The following is a 25,747-nucleotide window of genomic DNA, read 5'->3' as shown; positions in this document are numbered from 1 at the left end:
TCGACAACTCAATTAATTTCTCTCCTAACCGAGAGACAAACGTTGCGCGAATAGACCAAGCATAACGAGAGTACGTCGATTGTACGTATACCATGACGATAACTTCATTATAAATCTGACTGATTTATCGTCGAAAAAGCGGAACTTGAACTTGTGCAACAATTATATCACCATTGTAGTAAGTTTGTTGTAGGTCTAAGATATAAAGGCTAAAAATAGTTATATAAAATAAGTTATATAACTATCTATAAAAATAATATAATAAGTTAGGTTACATAAAATAGATAGGTTGGCCATAAAAAAGAGCAACTAATAAAATATTGAGTTAAGCTTACTTTCAGGAACTACGAAAGATTATAAATGGTTTTCTTATTGAATTCCCGCTTTTTCAAAAGTGGACCGAATTTATGAAATCTGTCTCATGCGAAGAAATTTGCTTAAAAATTAAATGAAAATAATATTTATGTATTTAGATGTAAATTGTTTCATAACAATCACCAAATGGATACCCACCTAATTACTCACGTAATTCACGAGTATGTAGATGCAATGTATTTTCTGAAGCTAATTGCCAATACTGGATTGTAAATGAGTTAAAAAACACTCCATGTTTTATTACTCATGACAGAGTTATAATTATTTCCACACCCATCAATAGGCTGAAATAAAATAAATCAACAGCATGAGAGGAGAAACCAGAGTGGCCAGAGTGGGCTGCCTAGCCTGCTAATTTATGGCAATGGCTGCGGCTAAAAAAGAGCCTTGGAATCTATAATTCAACCACTTCATGGCCTTCAACAAATCCAAACATATTCTCTGGCCTCGGTGAAAACCATTGGCTTATCAAACATTTCCAACCTTTGCTATTTTCAGCCATCACCATTTAAAATCATTGCCATATTTAAGTATCACCATTTTCGACCATCAACATTTTCGACCATCACCATTTCCAACTATCACCATTTTCAGCCATCACCATTTCCAACAATTACTATTTTCAACCATTACCATTTACAACCATCACTATTTCCAACTACCATTTTCTACCATCACCATTTCCAATAATTTCCAGTCATTACCATTTCCAAACATTGTCATCTATTTCCAACCATTTAGTGGCCACCGATAACCGTTCATAATGCATGGTTTACCAAGACAGGACCTATGTGGACTTGTGTTTCAGCGAGTGCAATAAATAAACCTAATTATAGCTGGTGTCGAAGCTAGCCACATATATCATTGTAAACACCACTGTTTTTGCTTTTAATGGCTTTAAATCTGTGTCGCTTAATTAATATTACACACTCGCTCTCACTGCTAATTTGTTCTGCTGATGCCATGGATAAAACACAAGACCGAAAAGTAAACGACAAAGAAAACAAGGCTATTTTCCCAAACTTGTTGTGTCCTTAGAGATATTCGAGTTTTGATTCTAATGTGACGAATATTGTGTCGAGTTTCTTTCTAATCATTGCCATAGATGTTTGACTTGCAACAAAGAAACATATATTTTTTCTTTCCTGTTAACTGAACTACTGTAGTAATACCGATTTGAAAAAGTTGGCCTATCAACATTCACATTTATTTCATTTTCACGCTTTTTAACTTCGTTATGTCTCTGCTCAATAAAACTAATACAATTTGCAATTATTGTTTCAGAATAACTACTCACCGATGCTGCAGCACATGTAAATGTTATTGGATCTATATATACATGTATAGGTACATAGCTAAATTTGAATGTGTAAATAGGTTTTAAGGCTGCCATAAATGCATTTTTTACATATTCACTCCGTATTCACTCATGTAGCGTCGACTAGTGAATGGGTCTCATGATTTATTATTTCAAACTAAAAAAATTGCCCTATATCATTCATAGCTAGCTCATAATGCTGAACTGGTGGTCGTTATTTATTGTCATCACAATTTATTTACTTCATGTGTTTTACTCAAGAAAAAAAAATTGATGAAACGAAATGGAAAACAATGCGTTAATTTATGGACTAAGAATTTAAAGTGGACAATAAATTTTTCTTATGACCGACTTTATTTTCTCTTTCATTAGTATACAAGTATTTATGAAAATTGCTTATACTAAATTGTAATTTAACCAAGAATTTAATGACGAAAGAAATTCCAAGTGAGTTCACTGTAATTTACTGAAAAAAAAAAAAAATATTTCAATGAAATTATGGTGAAATTTACTATAGACATTTTCTTTTCCTTTAAATCATTGAAATTACGTCTAATCGCTTGCACCCCCATCTATGGTTAACATTTATATAAGATATTTAAATAGATCCATAAGCCTCATGTTAAATCCAACCCCTGCAAGATATCGCAGCAAACTGCTATTGTTCGAATCCCAGGTGCAACTTGTACCAATTTATTACTCAGCCTCGAAATTGTAGATCATGGCTAAGATTAACGGCTACAGTGTTTCTCTAAGATCAGCTTTCATGTATCGGCGAGCAGATTGTGGCAAGAGCAACGCTCCGTTTAACATGTTTTTGTAATTTGTTTATATAAATAATCGCTAACTGAGCAAAAACGTTGAACGGCAACATTTGAATTTTTTATTAACATATGAAAATGTTTGTTTTTATTGATTCCAATGAAGATTTTCCTTCGATTTTCTTTGCATCATGGGATTTAATTCTAAAATTTTGACGAATTCATGCATATTTGATGTTTTTAGATGTGAATAATTTAGTCATATCTAAAATTAAAAAAAATATGTTGCGGCCATCTACGGACTTGTGCGACATAGTAACATATTGCATTACTATCATCGAGTTTTTCACACCTAAAATTTTTAACATTTTCTGTTCAACGATTCTGTGGACGATTCTCAGTTCTAAATTAGACATTTGAACCTCATGTTTGCATAGCACATGAACTTAATGAATTTTCTTTCAGGTACAGTGAATTCGAACGGGGAGACGAAGCGTCAACGAACTTCGTACACTCGCTACCAGACTCTGGAGCTGGAGAAGGAGTTTCACTTCAACCGATACCTTACGAGGAGGCGAAGGATAGAAATCGCACACGCTCTCTGCCTCACAGAACGACAAATCAAAATCTGGTTCCAAAATAGGAGGATGAAGTGGAAGAAAGAACACAAAATGGCTAGTATGAATGCCGGTATGGGCATGCATCCTCAGGCATATCATCAAATGCATCATCATATGATGCAACAACATCACTTCCACCCTCACCTCGCCGAATTGGATACCAAAGCCTACTACTAGGTGAGTTTTGGTTTTGATTGATGAAAACATATTTTACATAAGCAAATTTTTTTAGAAAATTCGCAGTCAATAAAAATATGTAAAATAGACAACAAAAAATAATGCATATTGATGAATTTTGCTGATGGACTTGAAATATTCAATGAAAGTGACAACTGATACGAAAGTTTTACTTAGTATTTTTTCAGTTAGTATATAATAACTCGCAGGGTTAAATGAATACAAAGGCTTCTTACTAATTAATTTAATTCTAATAGTATCTCATATTTGAAAATCGAAATCTCAACGGAGTGGGCTTGAATGTTAACATTCACAGTTACAGAAAAAATGTTACAGATTCAATGTACGTGGCAATTTTAATTGTTATTCATCACAGGAATGATAATTATTCAAATATATTGAAATAAATGCCCACGGATGTAATAGATCTGAGTGATATGAGAGAGGGAATTTTTATTTGCTTATCAGGAATTTTTGCACAGTTGTATCTAATGCTATGTGAAATCGGTAAAATTAATATGCAAACACAATGCATACGATGAGGATTCACACAACAATATTAGCGAACATAATCTTGGTCTTTCATTGAAGCTATTTCTGAAGTAATTTGATAGTGCATAATTTAAAAATTGTCTTAGAAATTTTTCATCGCCAATCATTTTTCGTGAGAACATTCTCTTTGAATCATTGATATGTACTGAAACATCAAGTGTATTAGATTTTGTAAAGTAAAAAACTCCTCTCACACCTATTCCTGCAGAAACATTTGCGTTTCTCACGCAGGTATAGGCATAATTAAGAATTAAAATTGTTCCTAATGTTCAGTTGGGTGTCATTCGAATTCCATGCGCGGTGAAAACAAATTATGCGAATGTATTCTTTCTGAAGAATTTAACTAAGACAATTTTTTAATCGTTTAAAACATAGAACATGCTAATTTCATTTGCTTGCTCCCTTGAAGACATCTATACTCCCCACAATAAATGTGCAACTGGATGTTTGAGACATTTTGTTTGAGGGATAATGAAAAAATTTGTCGCTCCCAATAGTTAACATACTTTTTATGGTTATCAGACTGATGTTTTTGATGGTTATCAGGCTGAATAGATTCAACTTTACTTCGTCGTATTAATTTTTTGTCTGTACTTGAGTATAATTGATTGCTTTACTGTACACGTTAGCAACGCAAAAAAAAATCTTGTTGCTCTTTGGTCATTGCTTTTTGGGTGCCTCGCAAGAACGCATTTCAGTAATTTCAATTAGTTCTATAACATTTCGCCATTTTATTTCAACATCATCCGTTGATATTATAACATTACCTCTCAATCTTGCAACATTTCCCTTCATCACAATAATATTCCCTTTTAATCTGCCAACATTTCTCCGTAAAAGTAGACATTTCAACTTAATATTCCAACATTACATCTTGGACTTCCAACATTCCTTCTTTTCTCACAACATATCTTCTTGATCTTGTAAAATTTCCCCTCAAACATGCAACAGTTTCCCTTAACTCTCCGACCTCCAATGTTTGTTTTCATAACACAATGAGGCTTATACATTTGTGACGTAAGCAGATTAGTTTGTCACTTTAAGTTAGTTGGTTCTAGAAGAAAAGTCACTATTACAACATTTATTCGATTGATCTATAATTTATTCTAGGACTAGCGCACACAAAGTATAACATGACAATGTTGGTTGGAACGGGTTCATGATTAGAACGTTGGTCGGAACGGGTTCATTGCTCGAACTGGCTCTATTGGAGTTTTAAATATGTGACGTAAGTTAGTTAGCTCTTATTCGAATAATTTTAAGTATACCATAAAAATATCAGTATAGCTCATGATGAGACGGGCGAAATCGGTGCGGGAAAGAGACTTGCGTCGGGCAGGAGGGACGGACGGGTCTGGTGCGGACGGTTGTCTGAACTGACGTTGACAGATGCGGACAGGACGCAAGCTCCGTCCTCCCTTCCACCTCCTCTAGTTACCGTTCTTCTCACTTCCTTTCCTATATTAGCTAAATTTTGAACATTCAAGCAATTAGCATGAGACTACTAGCTACTTTTCAACCCGTTGAATCCATAATGCAAGCTAAGTTCAATTTTTTCAATCCATACTTTTCACAATCGTCAAATGTAGAGCAGTTAACATTGGTTAACTCGCTGCAACTAACCAATCGAAATAAATTCCTTAAACTGACAGCCATAAATTTACATATATTAGCAATTCATCTGCATTAGTTGATGAAATAATCCCTATTTTCAATTTTTAACGACTTATCAGGTGCAGGAATTTAGGTTGTCAGGTTTGAACACGGACCAATATCTGCCATACTTAGCGAGAAACCCGCTATGGGCCCGTGACCCGCAGTGGGCTCGCTGCCCCATGTTACCCTACTTTATATGAAAGCTAGCACTCAGTGCTATTCATTTCTATTAATGGAATATATATCATAGATCGAAAACTTACTCCGGTACAAGAATACCCAAATAACAAAAATTGAAACGTGGAAGCATCATTGGAAAATGTCCGCCTCGCTAACTTTCCAAAATTTTTAATTAAAATAGAATAATAATAATAATGTTCGATTTATTTCAAATTTTAATTTCGAATACAAAAAACAGCTGCAAATTGGAAGAGCATTTTATCCTCATTGTCTATATTTAACTAGCAGCCGTTCGAATGAAATACATAAGCCTTTTTTTAGGGCATTTTCTCTTTTATGGAAAAAAGGCGCTATTGTGCTCGCATATCCGTCTGTCTGTCTGTCCGTCTGTCTGTCCGTCCATGACTTCCCGTTTTCGTCGACGAGAAAATGCGCTCTTTGCCACTCACTGAAGTGAGTACCGAGTTATATTATTCTTTTATTTTTACTGCCACATTTCATAAGCGAATTATTTTTGTTCGTGTATTTTTATAGCGTAGTAAAATTAATACTACTTGGCAACTAAATATCCCACTAGAATTATGGTACTTGAAGTCTTCGTTCTTATATCCACATTAAGACCCCAAGCAATATTTTCGTAAAAAATCCAGTGCACCGGTATTTATGTTGACTTTTCAATTTCTAATCTATTGCTCAACATGAACAAATTGAGCACTTGAGTTTGAAACAGAATATTGAAACGCAGTTTATGTGGGTTCTTCATTGTGCTTACGGGCTTGACATCGAAGGCCATTCATTCACATGCACAACTCCAATCAAGTTGGCTGCATTAGCAGAGTTTTTCTTTATGGAATGTCAATCATTCACATACATAACTCCAATCAAGTTGGCGTCTTTAGCAGAGTTCTTCTTTATAGAAGATCAATCATTGACATGCTCAGCTCCAATCAAGTTGGCTGCAATAGCAGAGTTTTTCTTGATCGAAGGTCATTCATTCACATACACAACTCCAATCAAGTGGGCTGCTTTAGCAGACTTTTTTTAAGTGTATGGGCCAGTAATGTGGCTTATCTGGTTGTTGACGCGTGAACGATGTGTGAGCGGTCAAGGCTCGGTTGGGCCTCGATAACACAGCTTTTCTCTTTGAATCATTGATATGTACTGAAACATCAAGTGTATTAGATTTTGTAAAGTAAAAAACTCCTCTCACACCTATTCCTGCAGAAACATTTGCGTTTCTCACGCAGGTATAGGCATAATTAAGAATTAAAATTGTTCCTAATGTTCAGTTGGGTGTCATTCGAATTCCATGCGCGGTGAAAACAAATTATGCGAATGTATTCTTTCTGAAGAATTTAACTAAGACAATTTTTTAATCGTTTAAAACATAGAACATGCTAATTTCATTTGCTTGCTCCCTTGAAGACATCTATACTCCCCACAATAAATGTGCAACTGGATGTTTGAGACATTTTGTTTGAGGGATAATGAAAAAATTTGTCGCTCCCAATAGTTAACATACTTTTTATGGTTATCAGACTGATGTTTTTGATGGTTATCAGGCTGAATAGATTCAACTTTACTTCGTCGTATTAATTTTTTGTCTGTACTTGAGTATAATTGATTGCTTTACTGTACACGTTAGCAACGCAAAAAAAAATCTTGTTGCTCTTTGGTCATTGCTTTTTGGGTGCCTCGCAAGAACGCATTTCAGTAATTTCAATTAGTTCTATAACATTTCGCCATTTTATTTCAACATCATCCGTTGATATTATAACATTACCTCTCAATCTTGCAACATTTCCCTTCATCACAATAATATTCCCTTTTAATCTGCCAACATTTCTCCGTAAAAGTAGACATTTCAACTTAATATTCCAACATTACATCTTGGACTTCCAACATTCCTTCTTTTCTCACAACATATCTTCTTGATCTTGTAAAATTTCCCCTCAAACATGCAACAGTTTCCCTTAACTCTCCGACCTCCAATGTTTGTTTTCATAACACAATGAGGCTTATACATTTGTGACGTAAGCAGATTAGTTTGTCACTTTAAGTTAGTTGGTTCTAGAAGAAAAGTCACTATTACAACATTTATTCGATTGATCTATAATTTATTCTAGGACTAGCGCACACAAAGTATAACATGACAATGTTGGTTGGAACGGGTTCATGATTAGAACGTTGGTCGGAACGGGTTCATTGCTCGAACTGGCTCTATTGGAGTTTTAAATATGTGACGTAAGTTAGTTAGCTCTTATTCGAATAATTTTAAGTATACCATAAAAATATCAGTATAGCTCATGATGAGACGGGCGAAATCGGTGCGGGAAAGAGACTTGCGTCGGGCAGGAGGGACGGACGGGTCTGGCGCGGACGGTTGTCTGAACTGACGTTGACAGATGCGGACAGGACGCAAGCTCCGTCCTCCCTTCCACCTCCTCTAGTTACCGTTCTTCTCACTTCCTTTCCTATATTAGCTAAATTTTGAACATTCAAGCAATTAGCATGAGACTACTAGCTACTTTTCAACCCGTTGAATCCATAATGCAAGCTAAGTTCAATTTTTTCAATCCATACTTTTCACAATCGTCAAATGTAGAGCAGTTAACATTGGTTAACTCGCTGCAACTAACCAATCGAAATAAATTCCTTAAACTGACAGCCATAAATTTACATATATTAGCAATTCATCTGCATTAGTTGATGAAATAATCCCTATTTTCAATTTTTAACGACTTATCAGGTGCAGGAATTTAGGTTGTCAGGTTCTACATTCTAAATTTCGTCCAATTATTCACTTTCTAAATTTAATCAAAATATTCGATGAATTTATTTCAAAAATAATCTAGAGTAAATCTCTTAATCCAGCCAAAGTTATTTAACAATGAAACGTGTTTTATTAAATCTTCTTTTCAATTCGTACCAGCTAGAGAGGAGAAATATAGATGATCGAGTTCCTGATAAACGAGGAGCGTTCTCTAAAACTTTGACAAAGTCACACTTCAATGCAACAAGAGAAAAGTTTTCCATGGATCGAAATAACATCATTTAACAAATGAAATTGGATGAAAAATCATTTCAAAATTAAAAGGGCTCCAGGCAAGATGGTTTAACCCCCAGAGAGAGAGGTTTAATTTGAACTCTCCACTGTGATAAAAAAAATGGTCTTGCATGACTTTAAGCTCGGCTTTTTTTTTACCTAGTATCATTAAAAAAAAGGTCCTACAAAAAGTACATGTGCAAGCATACGTTAATAAATTTCCAGCCTACACCGTTACCCCTTGCAGAATCAAAACCAGCCGCTTGGCCACCACAAACCACTAAGCTACCCTCACATCAAAGCCCTGCCTGACATCACCCATTCATTACATACAATTTCGTCATGAGTGTATTCGTCAAGAGATATCATTCATCAAGCCCGGGCAGAGGCCATTTTTCTTGCAAGTTCGTATCTAAGTCATCATTGTTTCATATAACATCATCGGTGATTAATCTTAGGCGCTGTCATTTATCCTTTGTAGAGGGAAACTGACATAATTATAGGGGACAAGGGACCCAGGGTATGTGGAGAACTGAGCAGGACGGCAGAGATCCATCATGCGAGAGGCAGTCGCGAGCTCTGCATCTATGCCCGGTCTGGCTGCCCATCTTTATTGCCTTGTTCTTATCATTATTTCGTTTGCAGCTTCTAAAAACAAGACAAATTGAAGGCTCATATTCTCATTGTTTTTATTTTTTTATTTCTCGGAGTATGAATTTCATTTGATGGTATTTTCAACACGTAGTGAAACATATATGCATAGATTTACTAAAGTACTGCGAATATTATCTGGTCATGGTTGAACTGTTGAATGTAATCTCGCGTGCACAAGAGGTTTGAGTAAAGTAAAAAATTGAAGCTCAATCCTAATTCTACACGCAGATTACTTTATTCGTGGATAACTCCCTTCGGATTGTTCATTTTTTTTTAAATTGTGCGAATTTTTAAACTTACAGACTCAATTTTATTCCATGACTCACATTGACCTATGATTATCCTCCTGTGAATAAATTTAAATACAGACTTATAATAGGAGTAACTCACTTTTAGGGTATTAATTACCGAGTGAGCCATACCGACCATTTAATTTGCATGGTGCAGCACGCAAATAAGCTTAATTTTTTATCCAAAAATAATGAATAACATAGAAAATGAAACATAAGAGGGGTGAAATTTGTTGCTCAAAAACGAATTCATTAAAATAAATTAATATTAATTAGTGAGGCAATAAATTTAGTTCTACCGTTCACATATGGCCAGAACGACATAATCCTGACCGAGAAAATGCTCAAAGAGATCTTTCGGATACCGAAATTTTTGTTGTCAGATTTTGTTGTGCTGCCATTTATACTACCAAATTTATCCAGTCATCGTTGAAACAAATTTTAGTGTGAATAATGCAGAAAACTCGCTTATATCAGTATATTCATCATCAAGTATTTTATATTTAGAAACCAAATCATCAGATCCAATTCACTACTAAATAAATTAATAAAAAAAGTAACATAAATAAAGTAATATAAATAAAGTAATAAATAAAGTAATAGGTATGAAGACTCACAGAAAATGAACAATGCTGAATGCTTGATGGGATATAAGAGGCCACAAAATGGCAGCCAATGACTGGCTTGGATCATCCATCAGAAGCTGTCGTGTGATGCCAGCCTTAGTAGTGAATAGGTAAGCCAGGGCCGGTACCTACGAACGTCCATTGAATCGGCCGTCGCAGGCCTCTACATAAAACTTTTCAGCACTCGCCGCGTTTAATTTCGATCGATTTTCTGTGGACGATGTAAAAATCATCATTGTTTAAATTTTTTATTGAATTCTTAAACTGGTGTAAATTCTCAGTTTCAAGGGACTTCAATTTTCTACGTTTGTCGCTATGTTTGGCTTAAAATCGACCGACGTTCGTCACAATTTAAAGTACGTTTCTGAAATTGGACTAAGAAACCCGAACGATCGTTTGCTTGTACGTCGGTCGGCCCTCCAGCCTACGAAGCCGAAGCTCTTCATTAGCAAGCGAAGATTAATCGATCTCAACTCAGTGATTCATAATGATGTTTGCTGGCCAAGCCGCCATTGTTGAGCTGGCGCAGGCAACTTCCAACTATTCCTGAAAAGGGGCCTGAAAATAAAAATGTTCGAGGTGAATATTAGTGAACCTCACAACAATTTATTGAAAGTTACCTTACATGAAAAAGTTACATGTTATATTAAACACTGTTTTTATAGAAAATGAGAACATCTCATATTAGCGCGTTTTCTTCACGAAATATTGATGCATTTACAAAATAAATTGAAATCTTATCTTGTGAAAATTATGTTATAAGTGGAATATTATTTCATTATCATAGATTTATTGCCTTGCAGTAAATATTTTACTGACAATTAGTTATAAATACCAGAAGAAATTCTGAGCAAATTTGGTTCTTATTCATTCCTATGAGTTGCTGTCTGATATTTCGGGCAGATTGTTATTGAATTACCCTGGATATGGTTTATAATAATATTGTGTAATTGTGAATGAGTTTGCGTGCGTGTGCTCCATCATGCAAACTTGTTTGCTACCTGAATTAAAACTAAAAATAAAATAATAATAATAATAAACATCAATTATTTTATAAAATTTGCATCATGAAGTTATCAAATAACCTTTGATAAAATAATACTCTGGTCTTGCCAACAATCATTTTTGATCTTGTATTGCCTCAATTACGTATTCAATATAGAGAACAAGCTCACACAGGCATGCATAATCTCATAGTAGAACAACAATGCGACGAAATTAATGGGTTATATGATGTATGAACTTCTGGATGCACGACCGCTATGAGGCTCCGTGCAGTCAGAATATTAATGGTAATCTGACGGCCATGAGTTGTTCAGAAGTCCATAAAAACTTATAGGATTTTTTAACTTTCATTTCTGAAGACCACCAGTGGCGTTAAATCTCCATTTTGAGGTCTTCACCAACACGTACGTTCATTTTTTAACAGAGAAACTCGAACCTTGAATATTTCTCTATGAAATATTGCGAGTTCGATAGAAATTAAGGATTTGATTTGATTAAAACGTTCTAATTCGTGTCTTGAATGAAGTTATTCATATAAGAAAAATTTTGACTCCATTAAGTTCCAAATTGAACATAATAAAAACGTCTTCCAGTTATAACATCATGGTGCAAATCTATGCGTCACCATGCATGCGTTAGACCGTGAATGATGGTCCATTAATTCTCATGAATGCGTAGAATACAATAGCGAAAAATTTTCAATAAGTATATTAGAGTAAACTGTGATAAGAATTTATGCATCAATTAGAACTATTTTCCTTATACAATGCCTTGTATATGATCTAATAGGAAATAACTGTGTTAATTTTGCAATAACTTGAATTTTATTCGCATTCGCTTCAAGTCCGAGAAAAGTCTCACGACTTTAAGCCTTTAAAAATGCCGCCAAGTTTGAATTTCCAACAATTTCCAAGCATGGTGTTTACTTGAAGTAAATTCTCAGTTAAAAAATGTCTCAATACGAATCCATTCCACATTCCGGTCCTTTCACCGCTGTGCAAATGAAGCATAATTAAATTTGGAATGATATGCCCCGAGCTCATCGCAAAATTTGAGCATTCCTTCGCCGGAAAGTTCAAAATCTATTCTATTTTCGAGTTGGCATTCGAGCATGAACGAAACCTGCAGCGCTACGAACGATTCTGGAAGGCTACAAACGACCGCTGGATGGCCTATTTTTGGTGCATTTTCTCCCTTTCTGGACTGAAATTAATGATAGAAGCGCCGTCAGCTTCAAAATACTGTGTAGATAAGGCTCGATTGCCGCGGATAATACACGACTTAATGATCTCAGTGGCACACTCGAGCACTTGGTTCCAGGCTCAAATTGAGACATCAACGCTGACTTTCGATCGGCGCGACCGACTCAACTTCTCTGCTTTGGAATGATTGTGATTTTGTTTTTATATGCATTTTCAAAAAGGCATTCTGGAAAAGAAAATAGAAAAATACAGTAAAAATACTTTTGGAAACGACGAAGAATTTTTGAAGACTACTTTTACATATAGATTGGAGTGAATGTGCTTCATACTTCACAAATATCTTTGTTTCTGATGGTTACCCAAGCAATAATACAGATGACTATAGGTTCAGTAATAAATGTAAAATATAAATGCAGTTTATTCACGGCCAGTTTTGGCACAGTCTCTAAATTATTTACCAAGATTCTCTTATTTAGGTAAAAATCTAAGCACAATTTGATTTTTTCCTCGCTATGGGAATTGTCATGAAAGAATACTCATTTATAGTAACACCGTCGACTAAAATTCCTTCTAGTCATTCATTATATCAACCATCAGCGGAAAATTCGTTTCAAAAGCTGGTACTTTTTAGAGCCGCTGGCTTCTTTATTGTAGTGGTCTAGGAATGCAGCGATCACGTATCGGATATATAATATCCGATATAATATCGGATAAATAATATCGATCACGTTGGATAAATAATAAAATTAACTTGCATTCACTGATCCGACTATGTAAAATAAAATGATATGATATGTAAGAATATAATAATGTAATATACGTATAATAGCGTCTAAATAAAATTAAGCATTAAAGAGAAATTCGTCAGTGAAAAATATGGCCCAAAGCACTACTTTTTAGCGCATTTTCTCATTTATGGAAGAAATGCACTATTGTGCTCGCCATGTCCGTCCGTCCGTCTGTCTGTCTGTCCGTCTGTCTGTCCGTCCGTGACTTCAACTTTTCGTCGACGAGAAAATGCGCTCTCTGTCACTCACTGCAGTGAGTACTGAGTTATATTTTTCGAGGTTTATTCACTTGTATATCGTCAATATTGGGTGAGATGTAGGAAGGAAGAGCTGGTGAGTAATCGATCGGTGATGGATGGAGACCCAGGAAATCTCGGCATCGTTTGGGATAAGGAAGAAGCAAGCTAGTGCAAATTGCGTTTTTATAAGAAAATTAGCAGAAGATGACCGAGAGTGTAGTAGGTAACTTTTTTAGTAACGAAAATCAAGCTTGTGTTTTCATAGAGCATTCCCGGCAAAATTGAAACCGTCATGATCAGCCATGTTAAATTTATAAAAATAAGGTTGGGCATGATGAAATCAGATAACTCTGGTGTATGGAGTGGGTTAATTAGTAAAAAATTTTCAACTATAGAGACAAATTTCAAATTTTTAGAATTTCAAAGAAAAAACGGTTATGCGTTTGTCAAAACATATATCTCACACTATTTGCATTTCATTTTCGCTTTGGTTCATATTTAGTTCGGCTGAGAGAATACTAAAATTCTTTAACATAATACTGTAACTAATTTTTTTATTAAATTAACTGTTATTCGTGATTAAGCATGAATTTACGAAAAATATTTATTGTAATTTGCTTGGGATCATCGACTAGCATTCATAAACTGTAAAAAAAACTAGAGCATCGCTTATTTATGTATCATATAAATAATTACGATATATGTGATAAATCGGTGTGAGTATGAACTTTATTCACTGCTCTATTTCCTGTTTCTATCAAGGTTCTTAAGCTATTGTTTCTCAGGTGATCTCAGTGTTAAACTCGATCCGGTCACTGAACCAGTTTCATTCGGAGGTTACTTTGCGGTTTCAGTTCGCCAGAAAGTAAGACGCTGAACTTGAAGGTTTTTGGAATCCATATTTCGGTCTTCATCAAGATAAGTGGACTAAATTTGACATGTAAAAACAAGCAACAGACGAAGTAGTACTAAACTTGTTTCAATATTTTCTCTGAAATTTCTAGTACTTTATATGCAAGCTAGTATCAAAAATTGAGTTTTAGATTACAGTGTACATCACTGCTAGCACTCAGTGCTATTCATTTTTATTTATAGAGTATATATCATGGATCTAAGACTTACTCCGGTACAAGAATACCCAAATAACAAAAATTGAAAAGTGGAAGCAACCTTGGAAAATTTCTGTCTCGCTAACTTTCCAAAATTTCTAATGAAATTAGAATAATAATAAAAAATGTTTGATTTATTTCAAATTTTTATTTCCTATACAAAAAACAGCAGCAATTTGTAAGAGCATTTGAACCTTACTGTCTACAATTAACTAACGGCCGTTCGAATGAACTGCATTAGCCTCTTTTTAGCACATTTTCTGATTTATGAAAAAATTCACTATTGTGCTCGCTATGTCCGTCTGTCTGTCTGTCCGTCCGTGACTTCACGTTTTCGTCGACGAGAAAATGCGCCCTCTGTCACTCACTGCAGTGAGTACTGAAATATAGTATTTTTAACTTTTTACGACCTCATTTCATATGCGGATTATTTTCGTTCGTGTAATATTATAGCGCCATCAAATTAATACTACATGGCAACTAAATATCCCACTGGAATTATGATAATTGAAATCTTCGTTTTTATATCCAGATTAAGACCCCAAGCAATATTTTCGTAAAAAATTCCATTGCACCGGCATTTATGTTGACTTTTCAATTTCTAATCTATTGCTCAACATGAACAAATAGTTGGCTGCGTTAGCAGAGTTTTTCTTAAGTGTATGGGCCAGTAATGTGGCTTATCTGGTTGTTGACGCGTGAACGATGTGTGAGCGGTCAAGGTTCGGTTGGGCCACGATAACACAGCTTTATTGATACTGGCTCAGGGACAAGAGGTGTATACGTCTGCTTGTTGTGCTCTTATCAGGCGCTATTTTGAGCTAGCTGCAATACACACTGAAGTATTTATTAGAAGTGTAATATTCGACTCACTCGATACTAATAAAATTTTACGCCAGAACATGGAAAGTTTATTTTTTCGTTGCTGTAAAGTGAGTTTATGTTGATTTTAAATTCATTCAGCTGAGAAACAAAAAAGATATTCTGAACTTTGATTTTATATTTGTCATCAGTGAAAAAAGTTATGCCACCTACTTATCAAACACTTGAATAATTTCACACAACAAAGTTTAAGTTTAGCTCAAACCGAAAATGAATAATATCTGAAAAAAAGTTTTTCATATTAGGCATACGAAATCATTTAAGCGGCAGTGAAAAAAAATTCATTCTTTTTGTGAACTTTCAAAATTACAAACAGATGGAGGAAAGTTGTATACAAGCGCAGAGAAACTCGTCCAACGAAAAAAACTTAGATTTATCATAGTTCAAATAGTATTTAGTGGCAATGCAAAATCGTATGAGAAATTTTTACACGTTTGTATGCCATCATCTATGAGATGGTATAGGAATTTTAAAATTTTTTTTCAAGGAGATTTTAAAACTTTATTCATTTGATAGCTGAGAGGATAATCTGTCCTTTGGTAGCCTTTAATCAGCCCTTCTCTATAGATTTTTTTAGATTATTTATTAGTATCTTTTTTGCACTCGCTAAATGCATGGTCGCTCCACCAACTGATGATGCACATGATACTCCAAGTTATTGCCAATAAATCTTCGGATGTGTTACGTACTGTTTAACAATAACTAATTAATAAGTTCTTTATTCATTGAATAAAGTACTTATATTATACAACGAACGTATTGAACTGAAATAAACAATTTCAAAATCATTTTTCTTAAATAAGTATAAAAATTCATTATGATAATCTTCAATTCAGAATTTCTTGCTCAATTTATTTAAGTGATAATTATAAACAATACAACGTGATGCAATAAAATGAACAATTTCTAAGTGTTTGTTCCTAATTGAATTTAATTCTTTCCATATTCACGGCTGAAAAACTTACTTGAAATGCCACTAAAGATGTGTCGATACAGTACTGTATAAAATGTAGCACAATGAATGTGCATTTCCAGTATATTACCTTCCGTGCAGTTTTATCACAGAGAGTGGTCGAAAATCTCACATTTTACATAACGAATAGCAACATTATTTATTGTCAATTAGTAAAGGAAGTACTCTTTTGAAATGAAATTCTTTCTATTTTTTTTAATTCAATATCTGCTATGAATTTCATTATCTTTAGTGGGGTGAGTGGATTAAATTTTTGGGAATTTTTAAGGATAAAGAATATTCAAGAATCGCAGTAAATTAAATTTTCGATGATGGTCTTCGCGGAAATCGATATCAATTACCAACTAAATAACTAATTTGAGGTATAAGGTTTATTAATATTCTTCCACGATACCTTTCACGGTTCCGTTTTACAAGCTACCCCAAAATGCAGTTGATCTGAATAGCAGCTCATTCTCCTCGCTGCTTGTCAATGCGTTTTACACATAAAGATCCCGTAGACGAAGTTAGAATTTCATTTTCTAATATATTTTCATTAATATGGTAAAAAGAAATGACCACTTTGACTCCAAAATTAGTAATGGATCGAAAAAACGCTCTGTAACTTCCACAGTAGTGGTTGCAGATTATATACAATCGTTTTTAATCACTGATATTTACTTATTATTATCATTTTTAACCGATTGTTTTCCACATCCACCGTTCTCGGCCATTCACACCATGCAGAACAGTTTACAAATTCCAACATTTACAAGTAATTCAAATGTACGAAATGCCTTTTAGTGACCGGACAGAACCCATGTTTGCTTATTTTTATAAACATGCAATTACTAAGCAATTGTTGATAACAAACTGAGTTATTTTTCAAAAGGACCGGCACACAATTATATTCTTGTCTTGTATAATAATCTTTCTTCCAAGATGTTTAAATATCATAGAAGTATTTTTATGTTTTTGCAGTCACTTGTAAATAATCAAGCACACGTAATAACTCTAAGGTTGATAAAAATCTCGTTCAAAAATATTTTATTTCGACAGTCACTTGTTCACAATGATGTTCATGTAATAACTTTAGGTTAATGAATAACTAACACAAAATATTTTTTCATCGCAGACACTCGCATACAATGATGCTCATGTTGTAACTCTGTTAGAAAACTCCCCTTTCCGAGTCATACACATTCAACGATGTTCATGCAATAACTCTAAGAACAGCAAAATTTTTTAATACATATTTTTGGCAGGCACTCACACATTATGATTTTCATGTAAAAACTCATGGTTGATAAAAACTCACTCAAAAACATATTTTTTGACACTCGCTTACAACAATGATATCGCTGTAATAACTTTAGGATGATAAATGATTCACTAAAAACCTTTTATTTTTGCATTCATTAAATATAATGGCATATATATTTAAAAAGTATCAAAAAATTCTCTAAATTGGATATTTCTGTGCAGGGTTCCGCGCATACAATGATTTATATTTAAAAAGTATTAAAAACTCTCTAAATTGGATATTTTTTGTGCAGGGTTCCGCGCATACAATGCTTTATATTTAAAAAGTATTAAAAAATTCTCTAGATTGTATATTTTTGCGCAGGGTTCCGCACAAACAAAGTTATAAATATAGAAATTATTTTAAAAAACTCTCTAAATTGTATATTTTTTGTGCAGGGTTCCGCCTGGTCGTGGTAACTCTCGCGCTGTCAGGGGTCGTAACGAGTGGACGGCCCCGGGTACGGCGGGTATGCATACAATGCAGCTCGCGGCTACTACACCATCTCGCGGACCTACGCAAAAATTATATCTGTTTTTAAAATATGAATTGTTAAAAAATACTCTTTCTTGAAAAAAATGTGAGATGAGCAAAAATGTTCATAAGAATTTTCTCTCGATTCGCCATAGTCACAGTGAACTGTTCGATTTAACCGTACAAATAATTTATTACAAAGAACCAAATGCGTAGCAGAATTCTATCTTAATACTAAATTCTGAATGATTAAACAACTCGTATGTAATTTTCTATTTGTTAACGTGCGCAATTTTATCATTTTTATGTTCGTTTTATGTTCAGATCCTCTTTTCCGCGGAGAAAAGTTAATCATGAAGATATAATATAAAGATTCAAACATTTTTGAACGTGTAAAAAATTATACACTGAGCTTTCGAATGTAAAACTGTTTCATATATGACATAAAAAATAATTATTGACTTCTATAGCTTTGTGCACTCACTAATGTGCGAATTGTGGATTTGAATGTCTTCATAGAGAAAACATGACGAACGAACTTACAATTGAATTATTGGCTTGAATGTTACTAAATATTATTTAATGCATTAGCTACTCAAACTATACACTTACTAAAAAATCTCTCGTGGGAAAATTTTTATTAATTTTATCTACTTTTATCAACAATATTCCCCAAGCAGATTTCATCGCTGCAAATAAGTTTTTGCTTCATTTATGAACACTAATCTATAAGAAAATATCGCTGCTGCAAGATTGTTGTTGTCTGCATGATGATCAGCCTCTCAGTTCTGCTCGAACATGTCACTCGACCGGACCGTTTAATGGATAACTCAGGCAGTGAGACATGATGATAATGTCATGAAAATGAAACCGAAGAGCGAAACTTTTTGTTGTAAATTTGTTCTTAGAGGGACACTTTTGAAGTCACGCTTAGATTTCATTTGCGCGCTGGCAAAATTTTCATGCCTCACTGTCTGAAACTCTTCGACCACTGGAGGATCTCGATACGATATCAGTCACTGACAGGGCTGGAGAATTGATATTATTTTTGGTCGAATGACACGGATGCAATCTGTTAATCAAAATTTGAAATAATAATGTTAGCGTTAACGTTAACTATATTATATTTGAGCGTTAACTATATTGTAAATTCTGTGCATTATTATCGAACATTCATGGACCTTGAAATTAACTACGCAGACTTTTAATTGGCTGATAACACCGTCGAAGAACAGTGTAGCGCATGTGAATCGGACCACGAGGTGGTGATTTAAACTGGAGTTCACTCCCTTCTTTTGCGCTCCCTCAACCAAACTCCCCCTTCCTGATTTCATTTCGGAAGTGCCCCCTGCAAACTGTCTCAGGAAGGGGGGCCATCTCCCCAAAGTGTATTTACGACCTGAGGGCGGGCCTTAGAATCTCACCTTAGCAGATTCAGGGGAGACTGATGCATTCTGACATTTCAACCAGAAACGCCCATGAGTTGACCAAGCCTTCCTATTGGAGAATTTTCATTGGCAATTGGCTTCTAAATTTTCAACCTAAAGACAAAGGTTTATTTATTTTTACTTTTAATTTCTAAATATAAAATCATCTGGTACTCACGAGCATGGCAAGGTTAGGTAAGTAGCAACTGAATCGAAGAGATTCAGATGTGACATAATAGAATTCTTCATATTTTTTCGTCACAATAAAAAAAAAGCGGTTAAAGGAAGCCTACAAGCTATTTTGTTTTTTTATGATGGTGATGTGTGCAGCAATTTAAATATATAACGTTGAATTTTAGGAGGACAGTAAAATAATGGAAAAACGGTACTTACTTAGGAATATATAAATATTTCATCAAATAAAATCCTTTTCAATTTCAAGAATATGATCAAGAAAAATATTGAATCTGTCAACCTAAGAATTAGTTCTGCAGCTCTGTCGTGAATGAATCATGTCTAACCATTTAGTTGTGATAATTATTTGCGGCTGTTATGCTTACCGTCGCATAACTTCTCAGTTTGTAAAGTATGTGTATTTTAGTGATATATCTGTCCTCATTACATGCAGTATACGATTAATTATAATTCGTTGATTTGTTTGTATGTGAATATCGTTAAAACTAAACGGATGAATCTAAAATATATTTGTATGTATTTTCGACGTATAATACCAATAATTCTGGATTTATTTTACACAGTAATGCACATTAAAAATTATGATTTATGTTGGAAGTTATAAAGAAATTTAGATAAAATGCTAGGTAATCGGTAAAATTTGTCTCTCTTATAACCTAATGCCAATTCTTTGGCTAGACTTTTTTCATAATATCTGTTCCGATGAATGTTTGCAAATAAATGAAGTCATAAAAAAGTGGCGTATCCAAATATAAGGATTTTACAAACCATTCATGGATGGTTGTCATCCGATGATTGCGTTCCATCAGCATTTGATTTGATTAGCGTGTAAATATGTTCATTGCCTATATACCTGCGCCCATGTCTGTGTGCATAATCTTTTCTGGTGCAACGTATCTATGACCCGACGGGAGCGCGTTTGGATTCACATGAAATGAATTCCATGTTCTTCTCATCCTCAGATTTCTCGAGGTCTATAATAGGTCAGTTATTATAGATGCTAATTTCAGCTGATATACGTAAATTAATGCAAAATTCATGTTATTTTGTAGGGAATCTACTTTAGATTCAGTCGATCACAAACTGTCCTGTGTAATTTCTAAATAGCTAAGCTTATAGAATTTTGTGTTCCTGTCAAAAACTGCGTTTTCATCATGAGTCACACATTAGGCTATTTGATAACGTTCTTCGCATAACTCATGTTCAAGTTGTTCGTCACTCTAGAATTCACTGAAAATATATCCTGCAAGAATTTGCATTTTTTTTTAATTGAGACATTCTTTTTCACTTCTTACGCATCAGGACGTTTATTCGTTCTACAAATTGTACTTTAGTACAATTTTAAGGATTTGTAGAATTCAAGGAGAAGCACAATTAAAACTGGATTCTAGAATTTAGATTATCGAAGAATTTTTCGGCAATACAACACGATAAAATTCCCAGTTGCATCGACTTTGAGTGAATAACGTTTTCCAGTGAATGTTATCTATTTTTTTGTATATAAAGAACATCGTTGTTTTTCTTGACTATAGAAACGCCGTATTTGGGCAGATCTTCTAATATTCTCTCAAGCATCTTGAAATTGTATACGAATAGGTTTAGATAAGCAATATCATTGTATAAATTGTCTATTGTAAATGCCGTAGGAGACTTAGCATCACAGGCAACAAATCTTTCTAAATATGTAGACCTGAATAGAAAATAAAATAAAAGGTGTCCTACAATTGTTTATTTTCCTAGTTCAATGTTCACTCTGATGAAAAGACGAATTTCATAAAATTCATTCCTCATTCTTCACAAAATCGGAAAGTTATAATTTACAATAAATTTTGCATTACCATAAGTATCCAGGTAAGTCGGCATCAGCTTCCTCGTACTTTTGCACTGTTTCATATCAGGCAAATATTCTGGATTAAGAAAAAAATGAGACCGGTAATTGAAAAATTAAGCTCCAAAGAAAGTGTAAAACGAGTAATTTCGGCTTCACTCGCAAAAATATTGCAATATTTCTTTAAAAAATATCCGAAGCACCAGTTAATACATGCAAACATAAAGCAGAAGCAGACCGCAGCTCATTAGCTGCAGAGTATACATCGAAGTTTCCTTTTCCTGAATATGATAAAAATGAGTGAGATGTCTAAAGGATAAGGAATGATGCTATCCATCATCAACATAATTGACCAAAAGATGATCCTCGACGCAGAATAATCCAGTCACACTCTAATCAATGGCTCTATGGAGCCTAAATTGATCAGCAAGAACCCTAAAGTGAATTTAATAGTAGAGCCACACTATGGGCAGGCCATTAAATGGATGATTGCTTGAAGTCTGCGTATTGATTTTGCTTAAATAAGTAAATATCAAATGGTTTTGGGTTGCTTAATTGTCGACTTTCATAAATATTCCTTTATATCATATAAAATATTCCATATATCATATTCCTTTATATCATATTAATATTCCTTTATTTCATATACTGTAATATTAGTTGATGTTTTGAGCTTTTGAATTACATTCAACAACAAGCTGACCACTAACAGTGGAGCAACAATATAAAAATAAATTTTTCATAAAATTCTCACTGTGTGCCCGAAGGCAAAGTAATCAATTTAATCACGGGAAAATTTTAAATGTTTTTTCTTCGTTTTTACTTCCACGAGGTCAACGAGTTTCCTTTTAAACTTTATTTTGAAATTAAGATGTTGTGAATATTACATTTGTCTGGTCACGGTCACACCATGAAACGCATTTCACACATTTATAAGTGTCATTTCACCAATGGCGGCTCAGTTCTTATTCGTGGGATATATGCAAAGTTGTGATGTATGAGGTCTGTGCTGAACATTTTTGCTGAGAATCTAATATAATTTAATTGGAGATGTAATTCAATTCACAGCGTGAGGTTGAGATTATCGTTCGTGTTCGGTAACTTTTTTTTTTCCTGAGTTGAGTGAAGGATGATTGCTGCCGTTGATGTTTGTGAACTGATGTTTGATGTGTTTCAAACTGATGTTTGAAAAACTGTTTGTGAATGAGCAAGTTTTTTTATCGTTTCTGCACAGAAGAGAGAAATCTCATATCATTCAGCACTTGAGTAAGCCCGTGCGTTCAATTCTAGTCAAGAGAGTTAGGTACTAATTTGGTGTATGTTGTTAAGCTGGTGAGTGATTGAGGATTATGAAAGAGTTTTACCTGTTTATCTGCAGTTAGGTTGATCGTTTGAACGTTGCTCAATTGCACGAAGGTTGTGATGAGCCGATTCCAGAAAATTTATCTCTTCCCGCCATATTTAAAATAATTCTGTTCAAGCATCATTACTTCATTGTTTTTGGACTCTTAGGCATGGTTTCATCAAATCGTATAGTGGTTGAAGCAGGGAAAGGAATATTTTGAAAACTGGGGTAAAAATACTTTTAATTATTTTATTTTTTCCAATTATAAATTGTTTATTTGAAGTTATTATATAATTAGAAAAATTAGCGTCAAACCAAATTATCCTATTATTTTTTTCTTCATATTTCAGTTCACAAAGTTAGAGCGATATTTTGAAATTATCCCATTTGAATATGAGCATAAGCAGGTTTTGTAGTGTTAAAGCAATTTTCAAAAATAGAATCTCTGCGAGGCACATTTCATTTTAGCTTACTTGCGTGGGTCTTAGAATAATCGAAAGTCAGTCTTGGGAGCCAATGGCACTGGAAGGTATCCTATTTAAAAATTCTGAATGAAATTTTCAAGTTAATTTGACATCGAAAAAATGTAATCTCACAAAATGACACGTTTTTCAGCTTTCTATTAATTGCTTGTTGTTGTTAAAAAAAATCGAGATATAAGGTATTTGAGTGCCATTTCGTATACATCTCAAGTAGGAAATTTTTTTCAATATCTTTCCCTGCATATGCGAATCGACCATAAACCGTAGTTATTTATTCATCAAGCACACACAAGCAGAAACATAAATAAGCGTGGCCAGTGGCTTGTCCACGCGACTCACAACAATCTTTGTCCCCTGAGGGGAAAAAAAGCGTTCTTCAGTGCAAGTAGAAGTCTTTTGTGATCAAGTGTCACTGCCATCCATAATTCACATGCACTGGTATTTGCCGAGAAAAATTCTTACTGTTATAAATGACGAGGGGTCATGCTAGGTTCCGCTCAAAAAAATCTCAGAAGCTCAGCTGCTGGTTCGTGGATTGACGCTGATTTTGTTTAATTTTGAGCCATTTTTGTTTAAATAAAATATTTATTTATTTATTTCGCGCATATTTATTTGGGGATAAGTATCCAGAGACAAATTTTTCAGTGTAATGATTGTTCGGGATGAAATAATGAACGAATATGAAGTATATTTATTCATATCATTCTTGCATTATGATGAATTTGTTATCTAGATTAAAAGTAGAGTAGAGGATCAACCTCATCATATCAAATATGGATTAAGTTGAAAATTCTAACATAATTATTTGCGACTCATCTACGAAAAGCAATAAAATTTGAAATTCCTCAATTCAATTTTTTTTTATTTCTAATTCAAGATCAAATTTCCGAATTATCCAATGTAAATCAAGAATTTAGAACTAACTTATTTAGCCTTAGCCATAAAGCTATACAGATATCATCCCTCTAATAAATGATTTATTTATTGAAATAATAAAAGTGCTAGTATCGGTTGTTCGAAAACATAAATATGTGGGAAATTTTTCCCACCATTAATAATTTTTGTATTCATTTGTAAATTTGTTGTCTATATGTCGTTTTCTGTTCATGTTGCGTTCGCAGTTTTGTTGTATTCAGTTTAGTTACGTAGTTTAAGTAAGTAGCAGTATCCGCTAGGTTAGTCATAGATTAAGTTAAAATTCCAACATAATTAGTTGCGACTCATCTACGAAACGCAATAAAATTTTAAATTCTTTCAATTCCATTTTTTCATTTCTAATACAAGATCTGTGGCGTCATACGCCCCTCTTTCTGTCTCTGTCCATACAAAGAATAAGTAGCCAACGCAATCTGTTGTTGAACCTGTACGTTAGGCCGTACGTTAATCATCCTTGTGACCTGGTACTTACTACACGGTGCTCCTATACGAACTATCTTACTGTTCCGAGCGAGCTGTTCATGTCGTACGCTCTTTCGGGCAGTTAACACGTTTACGAGTAAAGTGAAGACCCCCGTCCATCTTCTTTTACTCCGTACGAGTTAACTGCCCGAAAGAGCGTACGACATGAACAGCTCGCTCGGAGCAAGATCAAATTTGCGTATTATCCAATATAAAATGAAGAATTTGCAACTAACTAATTTAGACTTAGCTGTACAGCTATACAGATATCATCCTTCTTATAAATTATTTGTTCATTGCAATGATAAAAGAGCTAGTATCGTTTGTTCGAAAACATAAATAAAGCTTCTTCGAAAGTTTCCCAAGTAATACATTAATTTTTACATCATAATAACTGTTCGATGTAAAAACCTTAAGATGAACCCAGAACTTATCATTGAATCAAATTAAATTTAATAATGCATTCACACTTATTTAACGTAACTCAAAGCCGGAAATTTTCGAAATTAATTTCTCAAGTTCTATCAAGTTATTCAGTCCTTGTGTAGATACTCAAATTATATGACTCGAATCCGTGGATTGTTTCACCAATTTTAATAAGGAATCCTTGGTTTTTGCCCGAAAAGGTTATTAATAATAATAATAATAATTTTTTTTCGCCGCGAAATTATTTCTCATGATAATTAGACACGTCATACCAAAAGTATATTTGCCATTATCAAGTCTTCTCAGGTTCATGAATAATTTATTTCTTGTAGTTTATTAGGTCACATGATGCGCAGCATGGCTAAAATTCAGAGCTCATTAACTCTATCGAAGGGAACTGTGTGGTACCTACCAATGTGTATCTCTACCGTTTATAG

General features: G+C 34.1%; 1 protein-coding gene across 1 annotated transcript in view; it reads left to right on the top strand.

Annotated features, from left to right (window-relative positions):
- LOC108671904 (homeotic protein Sex combs reduced) overlaps positions 1–18,208 on the top strand; it is a 43,565-nt gene extending 25,357 nt beyond the window's left edge. Inside the window, exons 2-3 of the mRNA XM_018159500.2 lie at positions 2,920–3,251; positions 18,134–18,208. Coding sequence (XP_018014989.1) covers positions 2,920–3,251 — 332 coding nt within the window. The 3' untranslated portion in view covers positions 18,134–18,208. The remainder of the gene's footprint in view (positions 1–2,919; positions 3,252–18,133) is intronic.
- The last annotated feature ends 7,539 nt before the right edge of the window (positions 18,209–25,747 follow it).

This window comes from Hyalella azteca, unplaced genomic scaffold, assembly GCF_000764305.2.
Source record: "Hyalella azteca isolate HAZT.00-mixed unplaced genomic scaffold, Hazt_2.0.2 contig8696, whole genome shotgun sequence".
NCBI classification, from domain to species: Eukaryota; Metazoa; Arthropoda; class Malacostraca; order Amphipoda; family Hyalellidae; genus Hyalella; species Hyalella azteca.
The sequence above is the reverse complement of the archived record's forward strand: the minus strand, read 5'-3'. Positions and strand labels throughout refer to the sequence as shown.